A 24492-nucleotide genomic window follows, 5' to 3' on the forward strand; every position below is an offset into this window, starting at 1 on the left:
CTACATCTCACTCTCGGTCAATCTCAATTTCTCGACACATGCCTTCAAGATGAAGGAATGTGTTGCCCCCGAATCAAACAAAACACAACATGGCAGTCCATACAAGAAGCAAGTGCTGGTGATAAGTGTACCTGAGCTTGCCACTTCAGCTCCTATTATAGCATAAACCCGACCGACCGCTTGTGCTCGGCCACCACCTCTCTGTTGAACTCTTCCAGCATTCGGCGGCCTCATCACAACTCTCCTTTCCATATTACACTCGCTCTCCAAATGGCCATTCCTCCTACACCGAGTACAAAACTTCCCTCCTACAAATTGAGGACAGGAAGACTTGTAGTGAGGTCCTCCACAGTGAAAACAAGTCACTGTTCCTTGTTGTCCAGACTGACCGACAACAACTAATGACTGAGAAGGAGACCCACTAGAGTTGGCGGTTAGTGCAGGCCGAGAATAAGGGGTCCTCCTCTGACCCGAAGTGTTTCTTGAAAGGATAGGTCCTCTAGCCGTCTGCTGTTGTTGCTTCTTCTGTTGTTCCACCTCTGAGATATTCTTCTCTAATACTTTAGCCCTTTCAACCATGGCAGGAAATGACTTAATACACAAACTTGAAATCAGCAGTTTGAGATCACTCTTCAATCCATTCTCAAACTTACGACACTGTCATTCTTCACTTATAGCCATGGTATTAAATCTGACTAGATGCTTAAACTTGTTGGTGTATTCGAATACCGACATACCTTCCTGCTTTAGCTGAAGAAACTCAACTTCCTTAGCGAACCGAACGCTATCTGGGAAGTACTCCTCATAGAACTTACTCTTGAAAACCTCCCAAGAGATGGGAGTCTGGTTGTCTGTTAATATCATCTTCATGCTAGTCCACTAGTGACTAGCCTCCCCAGTCAACAGATACTCGGTAAATGTCAACCTATTGTCATTCGGACACCTCTTGGCATTGTAGATCCTCTCCATATCACGCAGCCACTGGTCGGCCTCATCAGGAAGACACTTCCCATTGAACTTAGTAGGGTGATGTTGAAGAAAACTCTCCAAACTCCACTCGGTTTGATGAGTTGTCGAGGAAGATGACACTCCAGCAGTATTCCTAGTGGTTGATAATATCTCCATTAACTGCCTTTGAGTTACTTCGAATTTTGCTCTTGCAGCTTCTAAACTTTGCAATGCCACCGTGTTCTGTTGTACTAGAGCAGCGTTTTGCTATTGTAGAGCCTCTATCATTGACTCTAGCAATCTAGTGTTGTCAGGCGTATCCCGATTGGTAGGTTGAGGAGGAGGTCTAGGAGCCATCTCTTCTCTGATAAGCAGAGAAAAAGAACCATCAGTTCAATTCAAAGAGTCAAAAACTACAAAACCGAACACTAAGTACACAACAAAAGCTTAGCATACTCATAACCTACAGTATTTCTAAGGAACAAAACTGCTCTGATACCATTAATGTAACATCCCAAAAATACAGTGAAGAACCATATAATAGAATAATCACATTCATAATATTACATATCAGTTTCACATATAAAGGAGGTATGGTTATGGCCGAACGGCCTTACATAGTCACAGTGAATTTGCAAACCTTACAATCCTACGACCAAGACCAAACGGTATTCGAAATTACTATACCGAACGATTCTATAATACAAATAAAATAGAAGTTACAGTAATAACCGAACGATTTACAAAATAACTTAGACTGAACGGTAATACAAAGAAGATCAAAGACTGACCGAACGGTTCTAATGTTCCGTCTTCACTTCCACCTCAACCAATGTCTCTTCCAATGCCTCTTCCAGCAGCTCTTCTCCTTCTGCTCACATCCACACAGATGATCATTGCAACAAGAACAAAGACAGACAAAACAACGAAATAGACAAGACAGGAAAAGGGTAAGCTTATGTAATTTAATTCATGGATCAAACATTTTTCATATCACACAGATTCCACCCGATCAATGGTACAAGATTAATCATTCATTATTGCATGCAAGAAACCAACATTTGACTCTGACCGTTCCGACTGTATGAATTCTGTGTAGCTACGACGTTTGTGCACTCAGGTGATGTAGTAACTGGGATACCCTCAACAGCTGCCACCCGAGTTTAATCTTTTCCGTCCAAGTTAACCTTATGGACTAGGACCTCCTGCCATTCACAGACACGACTTACCCTTCTCTACGTGAGAAGGAGTAATCACGGAATATCAGAATAACGCCAGCTAAGCTTTATCCACATTCATACTTTACCATTCCAATACCATTTCATGAGATATTCCTCCCCGGAATACTCTTACATAACCCAACTCGTTTTATAAATTACATTCATCATAACTTGTTCTCAAAACCTCAAACCAAACCAATTGTAATAGAAATTCAATATGAAGTTGAATACTGAACAATAGCCTTCAACATAGAGACGAGACCAAGCACTAGGAGTGAGACCGATAGGTCTTCAGCTCACAAACCAATTAGAACCAAAGGAATTATCATCAGAGCTATGAAAGAAACCGAAAGGAATAACACTCCATAGTAAATAACAGGATTGAATGCTATTTACAAGATGAATCATTTCATTAAACTGACTCATAAGAGTTCAAACCGAACACCAAAAAGCCTAGGCCAAGTACTAAGACTCTAGGTCGAACATCATTGATAGAGATCAAACACTTTATAACACCGAATACTAATAACAGACTGAATATTATGAATAAACCGAACGTTATTTATACTTAGTCTTTAATATGAAACTAACATTAAAGAGGTCGAGCGCTGGTTTTAAGACCGAGCACTATTGAGAGAGAACCCGGTTTATGACCGAGCACTAATAAGCTTATAAATGAAGGAAAATACTCTGAATTTAATTACATATAAGTTGGTTCCAACAAAAGTGGGACATAAGATTTAAAATTTTTTAAGAAGTTATTGAATACCTTGACTACACTGATTGTAAAATATAAAATGGGAAAACTAAACATAGACCGAACACTTCTTTCACAAGTTTACTAAGATAAACCGATCGGTCTTCAACTGCTTCTTCCCAAATGAAAGATTCAGTCCAGACCGAACGCTCAAAGGGAACCGATCAGTCAATGATGACCTTCAGTGACAAACATCAATTTTTACAGAGAACTACAGACCTCGAATGTATCTTTATATCAATCAATTCCTCAACATTTCTTTTCATACATTCATACAACCAAAACATGGTAATAAACATACTTCATAATCATCCAATAAGCAACCAAACATGCCAACATTCAAAGCAAGAATCAAAAGCAAATTATATAAGTTTCCCTTACCTTTAATGCTTAATCCAGAGCTCACAGCTGTGCAGAGAAAAGCTCACCACCAGATTTCTTTGGAGACTATGGTTCACGATTTTACAAACTACCCCAAAAGACAAACCAGAAATGTGTTCAGAAAGTGATAAGAAACTCATGCAACCAAAAACTTGGTTTGCATGTATAGGAAAAACCATACGGCTGAGGGAGAGATGAACTTACCAGCTCATAATCAAAAACTGATCGGTTTAAACGGAAGCCCTCGACGCCGGGAGAATTTAGACGGTGCCTGAGTGGTGATCGAAAGAAGAAAAATGAGAATTTCTTAGAGAGAAGGTGGAGAAGATTTAGAGAGAAGGAGGAGAGAATGGAAGCTTCAGAAATCTGGGAAGAAGGGTGCATGCAGAAAATGGCAGAGAGTTTGAAATTTGGCATTAAATATTGCCTTCACTAAAACCGAACGGCCACTCTCCTGCAGCCACCTTTTTTCCACTATCTGAAATTCTGACTCTCTCCTTGACACTTGGCTTCCACTACCTGAAATTTTTAGTGGGTTTTTAATGGGTTCTGACCATTTATATTTATTTGTCTATTTATTTTGGAGTGTTTTAACTTTTTTATTTATTTATTTGTCTTTATTATTTATATTTATTATATTTAGTGAGGTATTTATAATTTCATTTTTATTTTTTGCCAATTTATTTTATTTAGTGAGGTATTTACAATCTCATTTTTATTTGAATTTATTTGTTTATTTATTTTATTTAATGAAGTGCTTTTAATGTTATTTCATTTTCATGAATAGTCTTGAGCATAGATCATCGTGCAAATATAGTAATTTTGTGCTTTAATAATTTTCTGATATGATGTGATTTAGTTATACTGTCTTGTAAATTTTTGTGATCTAAGAAATTGAATTAATTAGTCTTGAGCATATTACCGCCACGTAAATATAATATTTTTGTGCTTTAATAATTCTATAATGTGATGTGATTTAGTTATACTGTTGTGTAAATTTTCATGATCTTATAAATTGAACTACATTCAACTCATCTATCTAAAATTTATGTTTCTGTAGTATAATTAAAGCAATTTGAATCTAGTTTGCTGTTTGCTGTTTCTGTGTCAAATGTTATAAATAAAACCAGTTTGCTGTTTATTTATGAAAATGCATGTAATCTGTCCGATTTTTATTCTGTATTTATAAGTAAATAATTTGATACTTATGAGTTCACAAATGGATTTTTGGGTATGAAAATGTAGGTTTAGGATTAAAAATAACCTCATTTAAAATTTTATATGAAAAGTTATAAATAAAACAAGTTTAACGTTTTATTATGAGATGCTGATACAAAAATTTCGTTTTTTTGGTTATTGTTCTGAATTCAATTTTTTGTATTGATACTATTTTTTTTTACACTAATCTTGCATTATTGCTTAGTTTAATTAATATATTAGGGTTTTAAATGTAAAATAGTTTTATCCAATTTTCTACATGTATATGATTGATGTAAAGCATATATGTCAAATCAATATATTTATGAAAGATAAAGTTAATAGTGACAAATTGTGTGTTACCTTATCATGATTTCTAAATCATTTATGTGTTGAGTCCCCTAATGCTTTGATAGCATAAATGTGTGAACGAATGTGTTGTTTTTTCAACTTGTCTTTTTTATTGTTATTTGGTTGCTTTATTCTAGTGTTTATGGCTAAAGCATTTGATGTTTGTTTGTCTCCGTGTAAGTGTTATATTAGTTATAATTAGAGGTACGCATGTTAGAATCAAACTTTTTTTAGCCGTGTTTGAACTATATTCAAAGTGGTTTCTTAAGCAGTTAATTGTATTAAGAGGTAGCTTGGTTGAATAGAAGGTTCTTAGAGTGTTGAGTTTAGAAGACGAATGTCTCTTGACAAAGAACTCTAACAACTATGTTTGGACTTGCTTTAAAGAGTTTTTAGAGTGTTGAATTTAGAATACAAGTGATTCTAAACAAAGAGCTTTATAAACTAGTATTTGATGTTGGTTTCTTAGATTGTCGAGTTCAAAATATGGGTGTTTCTAAACAAAGAGCTATAGGGACTATTATTCGATTTCATGTTTGTGACATAGTACTAGTAAATAAATATTGCAAGATAATATGACATGTTTGATTTGTTTTCATGTTAACTCATCCTTTTGTTTGTTTATGTTTGTGTTTGACTGCGATGATAATGATTTATTATGGGAGCTCAAGTAAAGATGTATAACGGTTAAGAGTGAGAAGAATTGAGATAATAGAGTTTAAGAATTATCTTTTGGATGGTGTATTTTATTCTACTACAATAAAACTTGATGTAAACAAAATGATTCTTGTCATATATGAAATTTGAATAAGTTTGATATATAATAAAAAAAATTCTTATGTAAATTATGGTTAGAAGTAAATACTTGTGTTTCTAGCACTAAAATTTTGTAATGTATAGTTATTTTATTGAGAATTTAAGTGATTGAAACTTGATGAGTTATCATAGGCTTAAAGTTATTAGGGATAGAGTTTGAGTAAATTTGTGAATTGATTTTGACATGAAATTAAAATTGAGATGATTCTCAATGCATGAAAATGAAGTTCATGAAATGTAGTCTTGAACATTGTAAATACTTTATGTTAAATTTCAATTACACACTAACTTCGTGATAAAAATACAAAAGGAGATTTTTTGTGTTTTTGTAAACATTATTGTCAAATTGAGTTATAGATTACAAGAGTTATAACATGTTGTATAAATTTCTTAAAAAAGAACTATATTTATCACTTGCTACATCGCAACTCATGCACTTGTTATTTCATGCTAACTCTCATGCACTTGTTATTTCATGCTAAGTCTCTCATTCTTAATATCGTCCTCAATATAACCTAAACATCTCAACATATAACCTAAATATCTCGGATTCTTGAAAATAATAAGAAATTTATAAATAACTATGTAATCAATATTGTATTTTCATTTATTTTTAATATTCACGTCTAATAAATTAAAGTGACATTTCTGTTAGCTTTGAGAAAAATTGTTTAATTTGATAGAATTTCTTTGCTTCGAAAATAGTACTAAGAAAAAGATTGATTTTCTACTCCATTTTTCGATAGAGTGAAAAAATTTAGCTTGAGAAGAAATAGAGGTGAAAACTAATGTTGACTTCCTGTTATATTTATGATTGAGCAAAACTACAAAAAATCAATATAACAATTTACAACTTTTATACAAACTTAAACGGACAAAACGTACTATAATTTACTTAACTTGCACTTCATTAAACTCATAAATAAATTCATGATAACTATAAGAAATTAACTATTCTCATAAAATATCGTCTAATGATTATTGCCATTGACAAATAAAATTGGTTTAAACGCAACTCAGTACTATCATTAATAGCTTCATTGAACTTATACTACCCAAAAGTACTATAATTTACTCAAATATAACTTGCTCATTGAACTCATAAATAAATTCATAATAACTAAAAGAAATTAAATATTCTCATAAAAAATCATCACTACTACAAAATGATTATTTTACATTGAGAAATAAAATTAGTTTAAATGCAACCGTTGTAGGCAAAAGTATAGTGATATTTTTGTAATTACAATACTATCAAAAAATAAATAGCTTTCCTTACTTTTCTTTTAACATGCTAAATCAAATTTAAACTCTCAATTTCATTACTTTAACAATAAAATTAAACATATACATAAAAGACTTTGATAAATAATCTAAATGTAGTCTCATGTTATCTGACAAAGAGAGATTTACCTTAACCTCCAAAATTAATACATGCGAAAAGAGGATAAAGAGATATTTACTAAAAGACGAGTTATAATTAGACAAAAATGTTATATTCTCTATATCACTAAAATGGGTTTAATATAAGAAAAGATGAACAAATTCTTCACTATTTTATAAAAAGATAGAGAAAAAGTACTTTAAAGAGATAATATTTGTTTATAAAATAAGTTTAAATCATATTTATAAGCTTTTCAATTTAATTAATAACATATTCATATTTTATCTTCTTTAAAATATTTCTACTTGTAACAATGTAAATACCTTACAACAAAACAAGATTCCTACGTTTCATAATATTTATAACAATATATAACAAGGTTCATACATTTTATGTATAATTTTACTTTTAACTATATTTTAAAATAAAAAAGATAAATATATAGAAACCATCTCTACAGACAAATTATTAATTTCTTCAATATCATAACACATTACAAATCACATTATTATTTTTATTCTTTTTTATGTTCATTCTTTTTCTCATTTATGTGTCGAAAACAACTTTTGTTTACACTCCTTTCTCTCTCTTTTTTTTTCCACTTCTCTTTCAGTTCTACTATTTTGTTTTATCTTCTCTACTAAAGAAAGATTAAAAGGCATGCGTGAGTTTTAGGGGTGACATTTTAATTTATTTTCTTTATCTATTTTCATACTCTCTTTTTTTTTACTTTTTTTCATTTTTAATTAAACACTTTTAATATTATTTTATTTATCACTTCTTTCTTTCTCGTTTACCAAATAAGCAATATGTTTAGTTTTTAAAAGGCTTAATACCCTATTTTGTCTCCAGTTTCGCTCGAAAATATCAAATTAGTTCATCCTTTAAAAAATGCATCAATTACGTTCTCACTTAATAAAATTTGCATCAATGAAATCCCTTCCGTTAAATTCGTACAAACGACGTTAATTGAGGCTTAATAAATTAACGCTGTCTGTACGGATTTAACGGAAGAGATTTCATTGATGCAAATTTTAGTAAGTGAGGACATAATTGACGCTTTTTTTAAAGAATTTTCGAGCGAAACTGGGGACAAAATAAGGTATTAAGCCTTTTTAAAAATATAGCTGAAGAGAGTGAATATAAGAAAACGAGAGTGTTTTTAAGTAGAAATAAGAAGGATGAATGTATTATAAATAATTTAGTGAAATACAAAAAAAAAGGCTACACAGAAAATAATTATAGCACAATTAATTATTATAGTGCATAAAAAGCAAATACGATGTAAATTATGCTTCACCGTCAATGGTGGAATAATAAAAGGTTGACTAAAGTTTTTAAATTTAAGTTGTCCTTATTATAATAACAGCAACAAGAAATTCTATTACTGATAAAATAATAATAGCAAACAAGTAATATAATAATATTTATTTATTTTTAAATCAAACAATGTTAACAAAATTAATTCTCAATCATTTTCACCGATTTCTTTATTTATTTAATTTCTTTTACCAAACACCCTTAAAATAGTCAACACACAACAAAAAGGCATTTAAACTTTGGAGAACTTATCTATTGATTGTTGGGAACCATATAAACAAAATACTTGCCTAAAATTATTTCTTGCCTGACCTTGTTTTCTGAAGTATTGTTATTACTTTAATAGAAAGGATACGAAAGAAAGAGATAGAAAATATAAAACATCTGACAAAATATTAGTTTACAATGAGCATATGTTCGTGCTGTCCAGCAGGTTACCCTTTCTAAAAAACGAATATTACTTTTATTTAAAATTATCGTGACACTTTAGTTCTTTGGGTACATAATTGGGTGAGAGATCTAGGTATATTATAATGTAGGTGAGTTGGTCAAATGAAAAAGTACATTACAGATGGTTTTTGTGAAACTGAAACTGATTACAGCAAGGTGTCAGTCCCTTAAAAAGTTGTTCTTACCGTACATACACAGGTCTAGACTTCCCAGAAATATTTTTTTGTATAATTGTGCTGTGCCGACAAGTGAATTGCATGAAATAGTAGAAACTTTTATGGACATGTGGCCTATACTGGGCCTTTTTCTAGAGGAAAGTGACATAACATTTGCCCATCAGCATTTTTCTGCAGCTTTTTCATCAAATCATCTGTTTCTATTACGTGCCATTTTCTTCCTTACTCTCATTACTGAATTCTGGAAAATTAGAGAGAATAAATGCAGACAATATCGCAGGCAATACCAGCCACTCCTCCTTTATCTGTTCACCAAACAAACAAATTTTAAAGCTGTCACAGACTAGTAATGTTTAGCAGCAATTGACATTTAACGAAGAATTAGAGCTTTTTTGCTAAAATACCTCTAGAAATCCGTATTCTAAATCCATCAAAGCCACTGCTTTTCCATAAGGATATTTTGGAGAGAATTTTACTGCTGTCATCAAGCAACTTTCTTCTCCATTTCCATAGTTTCTAGTTTCATACTCCAATTTTCTCCCAGGAAAGATAACCACCTGCGAAAAATTGAGTGTTAAGATTAACAACATTGAACCTTAGAAGAATGAATCTCTAGCTCAAGCCCCAAATGAACTGAGATTAACTCAACATTCGGTAATAGATTAAAGAATATATATAGAAAAAGAAGGTTACATTCCGAGTGCCTGTGAGCTCAAATAGCTCAAATAAACGTTTATCTTCATCACCGGTCTTCTTTATCTGTAACACCCAGTTAGAGTTCATCATTGACCAGACTGTTCCTTTTAACTCGGCAAGAAGATGGGTGTTACCGGATGCAGTCCGGCCGATAACTTTTTTATTGATACTACTCTTTGTGTTCTCAGTTGACAGGTTCCTATAGCAAAAATAACATGAGAAAATGGCAAGAAAAACTATATTTGTTAATTAAGATTGCTATGAGAAAACGGCAAGAGAAAGCATCAAAGCTAGTGCTTGGCACTTTTAGCAGAGTGAGAGAAAAGCCCAGTTTTAACTGATTCAACATTGTTAATTAGTAAGCAACTCAGCTCATGATATTCTAAACTCCATAAGCAATTTGACTTACCCTGTCTGGATGTTGATTATCTTATTGCGTGCTTCATTCACAACATTTATATTTGTCCAACATTTAATTTGCTGGGACCTTCTCGGAAGTAGGAAGGAAAAATAACTTTTTTTGAATGGAAGCATAGAAACAAAGTGCAGCTTATACGGTACTGAAACTGGAGGAGTTAAAGACAGACCAATGCGAATGCTAATAGGCTTTGACCAATTGACTGTACATGTCAAATCTAACCATTTGTCTATTGGCAGTTTAGATGCTACATTTTGCAAATCCTCCAAATTGATTGAAGTTTTTCCCAATACTTTGTGTAGCTTTAGTCCTCTAAAGTTAAAACTTGGGCGAGAAATGAGTTCAAGGAGTAACTCTCCATTACTTTCACATTGGAAAACAGCAACTTGTTTCCCTTGTGACTTTGAGGAAATGCTTAATTGCTTCTTGGTATTGAAAAGCACATCTTCCTGTTTCTTGTTGAAGGACACAAGTAGCTTGCCTTTATGGTCGGATGGTAAGTTTCTCACGTCAACAATCTCAAGCATCACCTGAATAAGAATCATGAACAAAAAATGTTGCAACAGTTGTCCAAAAAACATGACAAGTTACACTTGTTAGGGAAAGGGATCCTCTCCAGTAAAACAAGAAAACCTTGAGATGGTGAAGTGTTTTTGATCTCACCATATATTATTCTAAACATCTACTTTCAATAAAAAAAAATTATGTTAATAAAATTATTGAAAGTCTAGGATCTCATGCAGTGATAAAGTAATTAAGCAGGATCCATTTCCCAATTGCTAGTGTCTTCTCCCGTAACAAAGAATATAGAAGAAATAAATATTGGAGGCTACCTGCACAAGCAGTTTCTGTGGAAGTTGAATCAGATTTTGGTTCGTGTTATTGGATGGAGCCGAACAGAATTGGTGAGTACCAACTATCTTATACTTATCAACAGTAAGAGGAGAAGGGGGGTTACCCCTGTACATTGCTCCTGCTTTCCAGTATCTTGAACCAAATGTCTCTTCCCACTGTCTGGTGGTTTCAGAAAAGCCGACATCCAGCTTTTGGCCCTTGGTCCTATTAGAATCTGTGTCATCATGTTCTAATACTTTGCCCATAATTGCCACTAGATCGTTACAGTAAGACACGGGATGCAATTGGTGAGAGTGCCATATGAGGTCAATGTCATAAGTTGGAACACTGAAGCGGCTTATGTGCCTCTCTCTATTCCTCTTTATCAAATGCAGAAACCCCTTGTATCTGGCCACAGCTCCTTCAAGAAAAGTATCCACTTTCCAATAAGGCCTGGAAACCTGTCATTGAAGTTGGAGACCAATGGATAAGCACAAGCTGGTATTGCTTTCAGACATTTTATTCATTGAGTAATTTCATTATATACTTTACTTGAATAAAAATCACCTTTACTTTCATTGAAGTGTTAGTCCAAAACCAATGTACTCTATTACATATGCTTAGTAATCACTTTACCCATAAAATGTATGAACAGCAAGTTAAAATAGCACCTGACACTGGCTTATTTGTCTATACTACAGATTGAAGGTTAGGTAGGTATTAACAAGGCAGGCCACTCCAATCTAAATTTCTTAATTACCTGATAGAAGAAAGTAGTCTGTCTTTTAACAGCTGAAATCAGATCATAATTGGTGGTACTTTGTTTGGCTTCCAAGAAGTTTTCAGCAAAACCTTGTAATGAATGATTGTTTAGACCAACAAGTTCATATGGCTCACTTGGATACATTGAATCCCAGACTTTCTCACTTTCCTCTTTGCTGGTTCCCTGAGTTGAAGATAACACTTTCGAATTGCCTAATATTCTCCCATAAAGTTCGATGCAGTCAGTTTTGTAACGCACCTGACACAAATGTTGGAAAAGGGTGATTCCAGAAATACAACAATTCTTTCAGAAAACAAATTCACAAATAAAAAGAAAACTTATATGTAATTTTGACTTCAGCACTCAAGCTTACCGGATTAAGCCTATGACAGTGCCAAATCCATTCACAATCAAGAGGCACAACCAAAGGGATTTCTGTCACAGGTGACTCAGTATGTTTGGCCAGTAAAGGAAGCCAACAATACTTATACCTAAAGACAGCACAAACACTAACGATTAAAACACAATCTATTGAAATAAAAGGTGAATGAATATACAACACAGGAAACATGCACATTTCAGGCACTAACATACATAATAGGATTTTAGTTACATGCCCGTGAAAAACTTGGTAAGAGCACGAGTAATACATCAAATAGTTCCTTAAATTACCGAGAGCTAATTAACTTTGATATAAATTTACAAAAATATTAAACCATTAAAATGATAAAACATCAGTTATTTAAATCATCAGTTTCATAATTTTAGAATTAAAACAAGAGTGTAATCTATAGCATAATAGCTATAAATATTTTATTCTGTCAATTTATTAAAAACTATTATAATCACAAATTTTAAAATAATTATACAAAAGTCAAAAGGTTTACCAACAATAGAATCCATGAGTAAATGAAAATATAATTTTGGCTTAATACTACTTTTTTGTCCCTATTTTTGTCAGTTTTGCTCGATATGGAACTTATTTTTTCGAATGTTCAATTTAGTCTCTTATATCGCAATTTATGTTCAATTTGATCTTTTTTTCCGACAACGTTTAAATCAATAACGGCATAGCGTCCATGTAAGAAAAAACAGAACACATCATCATCTCACCATGTCATCACCATCTTCTCCAAACCAAAAACCCTAACTTCTGTAGATTGGGGTTGATTTTGATTTCTGTAGGTTTTTGTTATTTAATTGAAAGTAATTTGAGAGTTTCGCTTATTGCAAATAGTTTTGCATCAAGGTTGAACGAGTTCAATGATGGTGTAGTTTGTGGTTTTGCAGGTTTTCACAGAAGAGGCATGATTTCACGAATTAGGATTGATGTTTGATTTAAGAATTATGGGTTTTCAGCAAGTTTAATAGTTTTGTGATTTTTGACAAAGCGTTTATGGAAAGAAAACTAGGGAAGATGGTGATGACATCGTGACAATTTATTCCTTTTCTTGTTAAGTAGACATTTAAACGTCTTTAACAAAAAAACCAAATTAAACAGATTATATTTAACATTCTAACAAAAATAAGTCCCACCTAAAGTAGGCACTAAAATTGATATTAAGCCTATTATTCTAAAATTCATATTAAGCTTATTATTTTATGTAAACTATAGGACCTTCTAATAAAACTTCAAAACTATTTTCATTTAACATTTTCTTTTCATATATACAGATAGAGAAAGAGAGAGACAAAGTATCTCAAAACCGACAACCAAGATTAATAATATATACTTATCAGATGTTTCCATCGATCCTGATTCGTGTCCATTAACAGTAAAAACACTAAGATAATTGTAGTATAGTAGTTTTAAGAGTTAAACTAAACGAAAATTTTAGATACTAAATTTATGGATTCTTAAAATTTCAGGAAGCAAAAGATACCTGTAAACAGCTATGCGCAAAAGTGGGCCATCATCATAAAGGTCACGATTTCTATCAACCTCTGCAAGAAACAGAAGCTGTTGTTTAGCCGTAGCAACGAGGTTTTCGCTTAACACGATTTTCTGAGCTTCAGCCCACTCCAACTCTTGCTGTGTCTCCATGACGGTTGCTCAATTTCACCTTCAAAACGCAGAACAAAATGATCAATATAGCTATTTAAGGCTTTGAATAAACTTCGAAACGAAGATTCCTTTCTTTTTCTGCCCTCAATCGTGAAGATTTTGAAAATTTTCCTTCTCATTCGGAAGCGGTGACCCAGTTATGGGGGAAGTAAAATAAAAATCTGTTGAAACTTCACACGCTACGCGGATACTTTAGATTAGATTTTGAGAAGAAACCTGTGATTGAACTTCGTTCATTCTGACTGAGAAAACTATTGAGGTGGGTTTTATTTTGGGGTTTATAACTATGAAATAATTTTTAGTGAGTTTAAAACTGTCTTCGCTAATTAATATTGAAATTTAAAATTAATTTTATATCCAAAAGAATAATTTGATTAATTTTAAAAGGTTTAATTATGAATTTACTTTCCATACTGTTCAACGTCTCTTTATTTTTTTTTATTTTCTTAAAATGATTTAATTTGATCAATACCGTTGAATTAACCGTAGTGTCGTGTTTGTATCAATGACATTTTTAATTTTTTCATATTTTTAAATTAAAAAAAAACAAAAAATTGTCACAGGTCATCGTGTCACTGACCCTATTTCTTTTTAATTTAGTCCACGTGTTTATAATTTAGGTTTTTTCTATTTTAAAATAAAATAATTTGATCATCTCTAATTTAACATCAAATAATTACATTTAATTACAAATAAATGTTAAAATATTTTCTTTGAATTTATACATAAATGACTCTCTTTAAATATTTAAATTAATTTATTTTTACATAAAAAGTTTCTATTAAAACATGATTTTTTAAATATACTAAAAATTAAATATAAAGTAACTTGTAATTGTTAAATATTTAATATAATAAAATATTTTAATTGTAATAAGTATCCCTTTACATTAACATTTTTAACATTTTTAAAAAATTACAAGTTTAAATAGTAATTTTTTTAATGTAAAAATATAAAAGAAATTAATTTTCAGGTGGAACAATTTATGTATAAATTATAAAAAAATATTTTTACAAATATATATGAATTGTAATTATGTTTATTTATAAATTTAGTTTTCAGTTAAAACGACAAAATTATTTTATTTTAAAAAATAAATTGAATCGAAATTATAAATGTGAAGGCTAAATTGAAAACAAATATTATCATGATAACAAGAGTGACACATGTGGCAGTTTCTGTTTTGTTTTTTGAATAAAAATTCTTTTTAAAAATATGGTCACATCTTTTAAGACTAGAAGACTAGAGTGGTAACATGACACTACTACCACATGATGTGACCATAATTTGACATATGACACATTTTGTTTTTAAAAAAAATTAAAAATTCTTTTTAACAGCATAAAAAAATAAAAACTTTTACCAATTGACATATAACATGATCGGATACAGTTAAAGTGAATCTAACAAAAAATTCAAATTGAACTGTTTTAAAAAACTAGAAATATTAAATTGAATCCAAGAAAATAAAAAATAAAAACAAAATTAAACCAACCAAACAGATACAAAATCCAAATGTATAATTAAATCAATTTAAAATTAAGGGAAATATTAACTTGATATGATTCTTAACATTATAATATAAGTATTTTCTTAAACAAAACTGTGTACAGTGTTCTCAATTTAATCAATCTATAATTTTTTTTTCTAAAAATTTGAAAGTTTACTTTAGTCTAAATTGTGATTAGTAACGTTCTTTTAAGATATAGTGGTAACATGATACTACTACCATAATTTGACAAATTACGGTTTTTGTTTTTAAAACAAATTAGAAATTCTTTTTAAAAGAAAAAAATAAATTTTTTTACCAATTTACATGTGGCATGGCAGACACACGATTAAAGTGAATCTAACAAAAAAAAATCAAATTGAATTGTTTTAAAAATAAAAATATTAAATTGAATCCAAAAAATAAAAAATAAAAACAAAATTAACCAACCAAATGTATAATTAAATCATTTCAAAATTAAGGAAAATATTAACTTGATATGATTCTTAACATTGTAATCTAAGTATTTTTCTTAAACAAAACGTTGTACCGTGTTTTGAGTTTAATCAATCTATAATTTTTTTTTCTAAACATTTGAAAGCTTACTTTAGTCTAAATTGTGATTAGTATGTTAAATTATATTAATAATTTACATTGGTTCATGTAATTTAAAGTATAACTTTGATGTAAGGATTCTAATGTGATGATTATTAGAATATAAGGTATTAAAGTTATTGGGGTTATTTTAGAGTTATTAAAATTAATCCCTCTCTTCTCACTCTAAAAGGGCATTTTTGTATTTTATTAAAGTTAATTAAAAATATCATAAAAGAAGACACGTTAAGTTTCTGAAGAGATATAGAGAACGTAACGTTCTTAGAAAAGAAGAGAAACCTGACAGAGAAAAGAAAACCTTCTACAACTTCTATATCATCCAGAAGGCATTAAAGTGGAGTAAGAGAGATAGAACAGTTGACAGGAAAAGACAGGAAGAAGTGCACAATGGATCCAAGTTAGTTCTTCTTTACTGTATATGTGGGAATTGTGAGTATTATGAAAAATTCAAGATCCTGTGTGTGTTTTTTTTTTTCATTCAATTGAAAATTAAAGAATTGCTTACAAGTGGTATCAGAGCCAGGTTTTGAATTTTATGATTCTCCATGAACGATAATTTTCTCAATTTTGAAACCCCTAATTTGAAACCCTAATTTTGAAATTATGAAATTTAGGGATTTTAAATTTTCAGATGTTTAATTATTTTATTGGCATGAAAGAAAATCGATTCACTGGACGAATCTTGAAGTCGCAAGTTTTTGATTTTTTATTTTTTGAATGTTGCATTAAAGCAACTTTACCGTTGCATGATAGTTTCAATTCACTGTAACGTGAATTTCATCTAGGATGTCATATTTGTTTTTTATTTGATTACATCATTAAAGCAACTTTAGTGCTCCAGGAAAACTGCAATTTAAATATGCCATTAAAATCCCGCAATGTAGAAAAGTGAAATCCCTTGAATTTAACTTCTGGAAGCCGAAAGTTTTTTTTTTAATTTTGGTTGTCACCAACTTTATTGTTGCAACACTATTATAAGAGAAGCAATTTTACTGTTGTGCTTATGTTAAATTCTAAACATTGTTATGCATTAAATGGAAATTATTTTGTGAATTGAAAGTGAATGTTAGGTAAGGTAATTGGAATGCAGATGTGAATTAAAAGTTTGAAGGTTATGCTTTTAATTAGAAAAGTGCATGACGCCCATGACATAATGTGCATGACATATATAATGTTTTGTTTTATGAATTATTCATAATATAAAAGATGTTTAATTATGAATATATATAATAATTAGTCATTGATGTAAGGATGTTATGGATTACCCAAAGGTGAATATACAAACATATATAAATGAATGACTTGATAAGTCATTCATTTAAGTTCACCTTTGGGTGATTCTTAAACTGACAAATTCCATATATATACTTTAATAAACAATCAATCATACTTAAAACTATATGTATGCTATCTTTGGATATACAAACATATACTAAGTACATGAAATGTTTCACTTTAATGTCATCAATTATAAACCATGGTTCACCTTTGGGTAATCCATAACATCCTTACATCAATGACTAATTATTATATATATTCATAATTAAACATCTTTTATATTATGAATAATTCATAAAACAAAACATTATATATGTATTGCACATTATGTCATGGACGTCATGCACTTTTCTAATTAAAAGCATAACCTTCAAACTTTTAATTCACATCTGCATTCCAATTACCTTACCTAACATTCACTTTCAATTCACAAAATAATTTCCATTTAATGCATAACAATGTTTAGAATTTAACATAAGCGCAACAGTAAAATTGCTTTACTCTTATAATAGTGTTGCAACAATAAAGTTGGTGACAACCAAAATTAAAAAAAAACTTTCGGCTTCCAGGAGTTAAATTCAAGCGATTTCACTTTTCTACATTGCGGGATTTTAATGGCATATTTATATTGCAGTTTTCCTGGAGCACTAAAGTTTAATGATGTAATCAAATAAAAAACAAATATGACATCCTAGATGAAATTCACGTTACAGTGAATTGAAACTATCATGCAACGGTAAAGTTGCTTTAATGCAACATTCAAAAAATAAAAAATCAAAAACTTGCGACTTCAAGATTCGTCCAGTGAATCGATTTTCTTTCATGCCAATAAAATAATTAAACATCTGAAAATTTAAAATCCCTAAATTTCATAATTTCAAAATTAGGGTTTCAAATTAGGGGTTTCAAATTAGGGGTTTCAAAATTGAGAAAATTACCGTTCATGGAGAATCATAAAATTCAAAACCTGGCTCTGATACCACTTGTAAGCAATTCTTTAATTTTCAATTGAATGAAAAAAAAAATTGCTTACATAGTAACATTATTTTAAGACTAGAAGACCATAGTGGTAATAAATAATAAAGTTTAGAGATTAAATTTACCATACATAAGAAATTTGGATTTCTTATTTTGAAAGACTAATATAAAAATGTTATAATGTTTCAAATTAAAATAATAGTTTATCTTAAAATTTTTTTTCTTTTTCAATTTTAAGTTCATCAATTGTCATTATTAGAGTCAATCACCACACATATGAGTTATTGTCTACTTTTTTAGCCTAAAACTTTGTCATGGTTTCGTTTTTAAAAGACAGACCACAGAGTTAAAAACATATTTAAATTATCTTTGACCCCGACTCCTAAGCGATGTGGTACGATTGGATGTATCGGAGAGTAAGTTCCCTAGTTGAAGTACGAGAGGAATGAAGGTTCATCCCTAGTGAAGGGTTAAGGAAACTGATTATTCGTTTTTAAAACCTTGTTTTCAACCCACAGTGAGCGTTAATGTTTTGATCCCAATTTCATCAATTGTCATCGTTAAGGTCAATCCTCGCACATCTGAGGTATTGTTCACTTTGGACCTGGAGTTTCATCATGATTTTGTTCTTAAAAAGCGTCTCGGAGGGTGGAATGAGTATTTAAAGTGCCTTTGGCCTCGATTCCTAAGCGATGTACGAGTATTGAGCACATAAGGACATAAGTGCCACTGTTTGGCCCCAAAGGGATCTCCCCCTGTGTTTTAGCTCCTAGGATATTTGTTGTATCTCCCACTGTTTGCTTATATTTGATGAGACTAATTGATTACATAAACACTGTAATCGATTACTTCATACAAATATGCTTTGTGCAAGTGGTTTTGTCATTTAAAAACATGAGTATGCATACTACAGATGTAAACACATGTATGACCATAGTAAGTATGCAAACGAATCAGTTCAAGCACACACAAACATGTAAATGCAGATATGCATATAAAAAACATTTTAGTGTCATGCAAGAAACATATAGAAACATTTATGTTGTTGTTATCATAAAAAACAAAACACACAAGGGATTGGGTTTACATTACTCCCCCTATCAACAAACTCAAATAAGACAAGGTCTAGCTTCCCTTACTTCACAAGAAACAACCCCAACTCAAAGAACACTCCGCCAATTACTTGAATCGCAAGGAATACCTCAACGAACCTAGGAAACACCAAATTGAAAACATATAGAGTCCTTAGAACTCGATGAACCAATAATGAGTAAGAGAGACAGGATTACACATGCAACAATACCAAATTCTTCTAAACCATATTGGAAACGAAAGAGAAAAGGAGTCCGAACTTACTTGCTCTATTCTTGAAATTGATCGACTAGATATGAAGATAACTCAGTTGTGATCTCCTAGGAACTTCCTCATCATCAAACAAATTATTAGGGGATAGAAATCTTAGAGAGATGTGAGAGAGAACAAAGAGAAAGAATTTTAGAGAGATAGACGATATTTTAAGTAATGAAACGAGTTTAGAAAATTCTATTTATATTATTGAATTATTTTAAAATAAAATATTTGGTCTCACTACTTTAATACACATACCAACTCTAATACTCTATTTTCTAAGTTCTTAAACAATAAAATATTTAATTAAAGATATAGAAATTTGTAATAACTGATTTAATTAAATTAAAAATGTATTAATACTTACGAATTGTGGTTAAAAAAGATTCAGATTTATTTTTTTTAGGTTTAATAGGTTCGGAGGTCCCTATATTTGTGGGTTCATTTCAATTGGGTCCTCCAATTTTGAAAGTGATCAATTTGGTCCCTAATTTAACAAAATTGAGTCAATAATACCCTTTCCGTTAAATGCAATGGACGACATTAACGTTTTAAACATGTGGTATGTTGAAGCATCCTTCAAATAAAACTGTGCAACCTGCAAATAAAAGGATGCCTCAACATGCTACATGTTTAAAAAGTTAACGTCGTCAGTTACATTTAACGGAAAGGGTATTATTGACTCAATTTTGTTAAATTAGGGACCAAATTGATCACTTTCAAAATTGGAGGACCCAATTGAAACGAACCCACAAATATAAGGACCTCCAAACCTATTAAACCTTTTTTTTTACTTATTGAAGTGTATTTTAAATAGGAACCGATTTATATTTAAATATGAATTTGTTAAAAAGTTATAAATAAATTCATTTTTACCTTTTATCTTCTTTTCCTTTTATTTTGTTTTAAATAAAAAAATCCATGCGTGTTTTTCTTTTTATTTTTTAATTTCTTTTTCTACTTTCATGTCTCACCACTTTAGCAATAAAGAGAGACGTAATGAGAAAGTATCTTGATCACGCTCTTCTAATATTTACCTCTCCTTTTTTAAAACGACATGCTTAATGTCGCCAAGGATATGATTATATATTATATTATAGGTTTAATACCTCTTTTGGTCCCTCGAAAGAGGCAAATGTTCAATTGGGTCCTACCTTTTTTTAGAAGTTTAATGTGGTCCCAAATTTTGTAAAAAGTGTGCAATCAAGTCCTTTTTGGAAACGGCGTTAATTTTTAACGGAGCAGCTGACAGGGTGGACTGAAGTTTTGCTACGTGGCTGTGTGAGGGTAATACGTGGTTTTCCTAATTCGAAAAATCCTAAATTTGAAAATTAGGAACCTAATTAAAATTAGAATTAAGAGGGAAAACTCCCAATCTGAAAGTATTATGAACCCTAAATTGGAAATCCCAATTTCTTTCTACCCTCTTCTTCTTATGTCTGCTTCGTCACGCTCATGTGAGGGAAAGATATAGTTTTCCCTTCTCTTCTTCTCCTTCGGCGCTGCTTTGCAACCATATGGCAGCTTCCTTTCTCTCACATTGGGACAACTTGCGACAGCTTTGGGGTGGTCCGCGGCGGCGGAGCTTGTGAGCGACACAGCGGCAGAGGCGCGACCCTTGGGGTTTCGATGGTGGTTCGCGCGGTGGGTCTCGAGCGACAGGTTTGCGGAGATCAACGAAACTTCGCCGAGGTTGGCCGCTGGATCTCTGGGTTTTGGTTTTTGTTTTTGGTTCTGGTTTTCTGCAGGTGGAGGGCTGGCCTCGCGGTACTTTTCGAACACGACGAACACCCTTCAGAAGAAGTCATTCGTATCTCAAACACCAATTTCTCTCTAACTCAAACCCTAATTTCTTAACCTCAGTAATATTACCCTCTCACAGCCACGTATCACCCTCACACAGCCACGTATTACCCTCACACAGCCACGTAGCTAACTTCAGTCCACCCTGTCAGCTGCTCCGTTAAAAAATCAACGCCGTTTCCAAAAAGGACTTGATTGCACACTTTTTACAAAATTTGGGACCACATTGAACTTCTAGAAAAAGGTAGGACCCAATTGAACATTTGCCCCCTTTCGAGGGACCAAAAGAGGTATTAAATCTATATTATATAAGGAGGATAATTTTTTTAACCACTTTTAGTGTTATATTTTTCGTTGCCAATTTTATTCTTTAATAAAATAAGATATATTTTTTTGTGATTATATTATTATTTTCAAATATAATTGTCTAACTTTTTATCAATTCTTCATTTAAAATGATTATTAGTGCAGAAAAGACTTTTAACGTCTGTTATTTTTGTCTTTTAACGTCAGATATAGACTCGACGTCTTTGTGGGTGACGTTAATCAAACGTTGAACTGTATACACCATACATCTATATAGACGTTGGACTGTATACACCAGACGTCTTTATAGACGTCGGTCGGTATACACCAGACGTTTATATGGACGTTGGATATGGATGTACCAGACGTCTATATAGACGTCAGATGTATCTGTATCCGACGTCTATAGACCTGGAACATTTTGTTCATGGTAACTTGGATGTCTGTTTGTGCACTGACAGACGTCTATAAACGTCGGACATGACATTAACAAACGTCTACTGGATTTTTTTTAAAGTTAATTTATTTTTACAATAAAACCACACCTGAAAAACAGAAAATTGTCCTAGAACAGTATACTATAATATATATATATATATATATATATATACACACACACACATATGTGTGTGTGTTTTTTTTTTCAACTATAGAAAGTTCTAATTAATCTAAAAAACAATCCAATACCAAAACTATCAAAATATAAACTTAAACTAAACCTAAGTAATGTTCAACAAAAAATATAAGTGTTCTTAGCTCCATCTTTGCAGAAGATAAGCTGTCCACTCCTGCCTTATCTGCCTAATTGTGTCCTCTGGTATAGAAGATGTACTCTTGAAGCGCTGCAAAATGAAGAAAGATTCAATATGGTTTCATATATGTTCAAAGATGAATTTGATTTGTAATGTATTGAAGGTATGCATCATTACCTCATTCCAGTCATATGTAATGGCAGCTCGAATGATGGTATTAATCCAAGACATGACATAGAAGCCACATTCCCATGAATCTAGCTGCTTGTTACACTAAAATGACAAACTAAATAGTCAAGAATTTAGATCATTCAATAAGATAGAAAATAATTAGAACTATAAATGACTTACAACCTTTGGATACAAAACTTGAACTAGTTGACCCCGGGATTTACCCATAACTCTATTTAGATTGAAAACACAAAGTAAAATTAATATAACTATATTTATGATAAAAATTTAAGGTCAACATGAAATTCAAATTCATTTTTGGAGAAACACTTACCCTTGAAGCATGCTTCTCAAGTCATTTTTCATCTTCCTGTGCAGCGAACAAAACCATATAATTTTACCTTGTTTGGGAATCATGAGCATGAGCTGCCAGTGAGATCTATCACGAATCATAAATAGTTAGTAAACTAATTAAGTAAACTGTAATGAACTTTTACATAAAATAAAACATACCCATCAATGTATGGCACAAAGTATACGTCTCTATTTGACTCAGCCATCCATGATTGCAAATAATTTTGTTTGCTTTCAAGTGTGTTACCAGAAGCTTGAATGGTCTGAGGTTCAACAAATCCATACATGGAAGACCGACCTTGGTCTACAATGATTGTATCCATGTACTTAAAACAACAAAGTTAAGTTGTTAGAAACTAAAAATCTAAATAAAACTAATATGAAAGACAAAATTAACTATCTTACATGCACCATAGTTGAAGGATGGAAATATTCAACATCCTGTCTCCCCTAATGATCTCCAATGCATCATTGAATGTGATATATAATGGCACATGGGGGGGAGACCAAATAATCTCAAATCCTAGTATATTTCTAATGGTCCTCTCTTCAACCTAGGTAATCTTGTCATTAGCTTTGATAGAGGATCATCCTCCCCTTCAGTCATCTCATCATCTTCATCTATGACTGGTTCATGCATCGGCTGCTTTTGAGGATGTGTGAACTGAAGATAAGAATTTCAAAGTTATCAATAAATATTTTTAAATTTAACATACAAATACTAATAATAAAAATATATATACATGTGGAGTAGCAATGTGTGACATGATCAATGCTCTAGACCAGGCTATAAACGATCCTATGGCCTCCCCCACAAAATGAATTTTTGGAGTGGGTACAGGAACCTGAGCCTGGGGATCCCGAACCTCGTCAATCGTCACACGCACGTTAATCCCTTTAAGATCTTCATGTATCTTTCAACAAGGTACATCCACCTCTGACTAGATGAAAAATCAAATGAACCATGATATCAAAAAAGAAGGTGGAAAATACATCTTCAATTCACATAGTAGTCTTATTCCTTCATTTTCCAATTGATCTAAACCTCGAGGGTCAACAACTTTCTTGCAAATGGCATTAAAGAACAAACTCAGACGTGTTAGAATACCCCTAATAAATAAAATAAGTGGGCAGAAGGATAAAAAGAGAATATTCAGATTTTAATAATATTTTGACAAGAAGACTTTAGTGTAATATCATTAATTGTTTTTTGTTTTCATGTGGATAATTTATGTCAATTTCAATGGTTACTTTATTAAAAAAAAAGAAAAATAAGTTTTAATAGTATATTTTTTTCTAATCATCCTTAAATCATAAACTCCTATCTATATTTAAAACAAAATATAAAAATATTTCTTTTGGGCACTTTATTTGTGCAAAACGTCGAGTCAGGGAACATGCATGTTTATTAACCTATCTGTTTTTAATACGTTAGAACATATACACCACCAGTTATCCCTAATATGAAGTTAATCTTTATGTAAATATTTTAATATGACCAGTTTAGGTATTTCCATTAAAAAAATTGTATTTTTAAGTGCTTTAATTTTTTTTATTATATTGTTTTTTATTTATTGATTCATTCTTCATCTCTGATTAATTTGCGGTTTAACTTGTTTCTTA

The 24492-nt window shown here is 31.4% G+C and overlaps 2 protein-coding genes across 2 annotated transcripts; both read right to left on the reverse strand.

Moving 5' to 3' along the window:
* On the reverse strand, positions 1-870 carry LOC148193124 (uncharacterized). The gene is made up of 2 exons (XM_088099361.1): positions 730-870; positions 1-591 (listed from the first exon to the last, which is right to left on the reverse strand). Exons 1-2 carry the CDS (start codon positions 868-870, stop codon positions 1-3), a joined length of 732 nt encoding a protein of 243 aa, XP_087955487.1.
* Positions 871-8914: 8044 nt separating this feature from the next.
* Positions 8915-14088, reverse strand: LOC148193125 (glycine-rich domain-containing protein 2-like). The gene is made up of 9 exons (XM_088099674.1): positions 13993-14088; positions 13595-13774; positions 12085-12202; positions 11709-11969; positions 10948-11409; positions 10106-10644; positions 9694-9895; positions 9405-9557; positions 8915-9305 (listed from the first exon to the last, which is right to left on the reverse strand). Exons 2-9 carry the CDS (start codon positions 13753-13755, stop codon positions 9204-9206), a joined length of 1998 nt encoding a protein of 665 aa, XP_087955800.1. The 5' UTR covers positions 13756-13774; positions 13993-14088; the 3' UTR covers positions 8915-9203.
* Positions 14089-24492: the final 10404 nt, after the last annotated feature.

This window comes from Vigna umbellata, chromosome 9, assembly GCF_029865625.1.
Source record: "Vigna umbellata cultivar VRB3 chromosome 9, Vumbellata_1.0, whole genome shotgun sequence".
NCBI classification, from domain to species: domain Eukaryota; kingdom Viridiplantae; phylum Streptophyta; class Magnoliopsida; order Fabales; family Fabaceae; genus Vigna; species Vigna umbellata.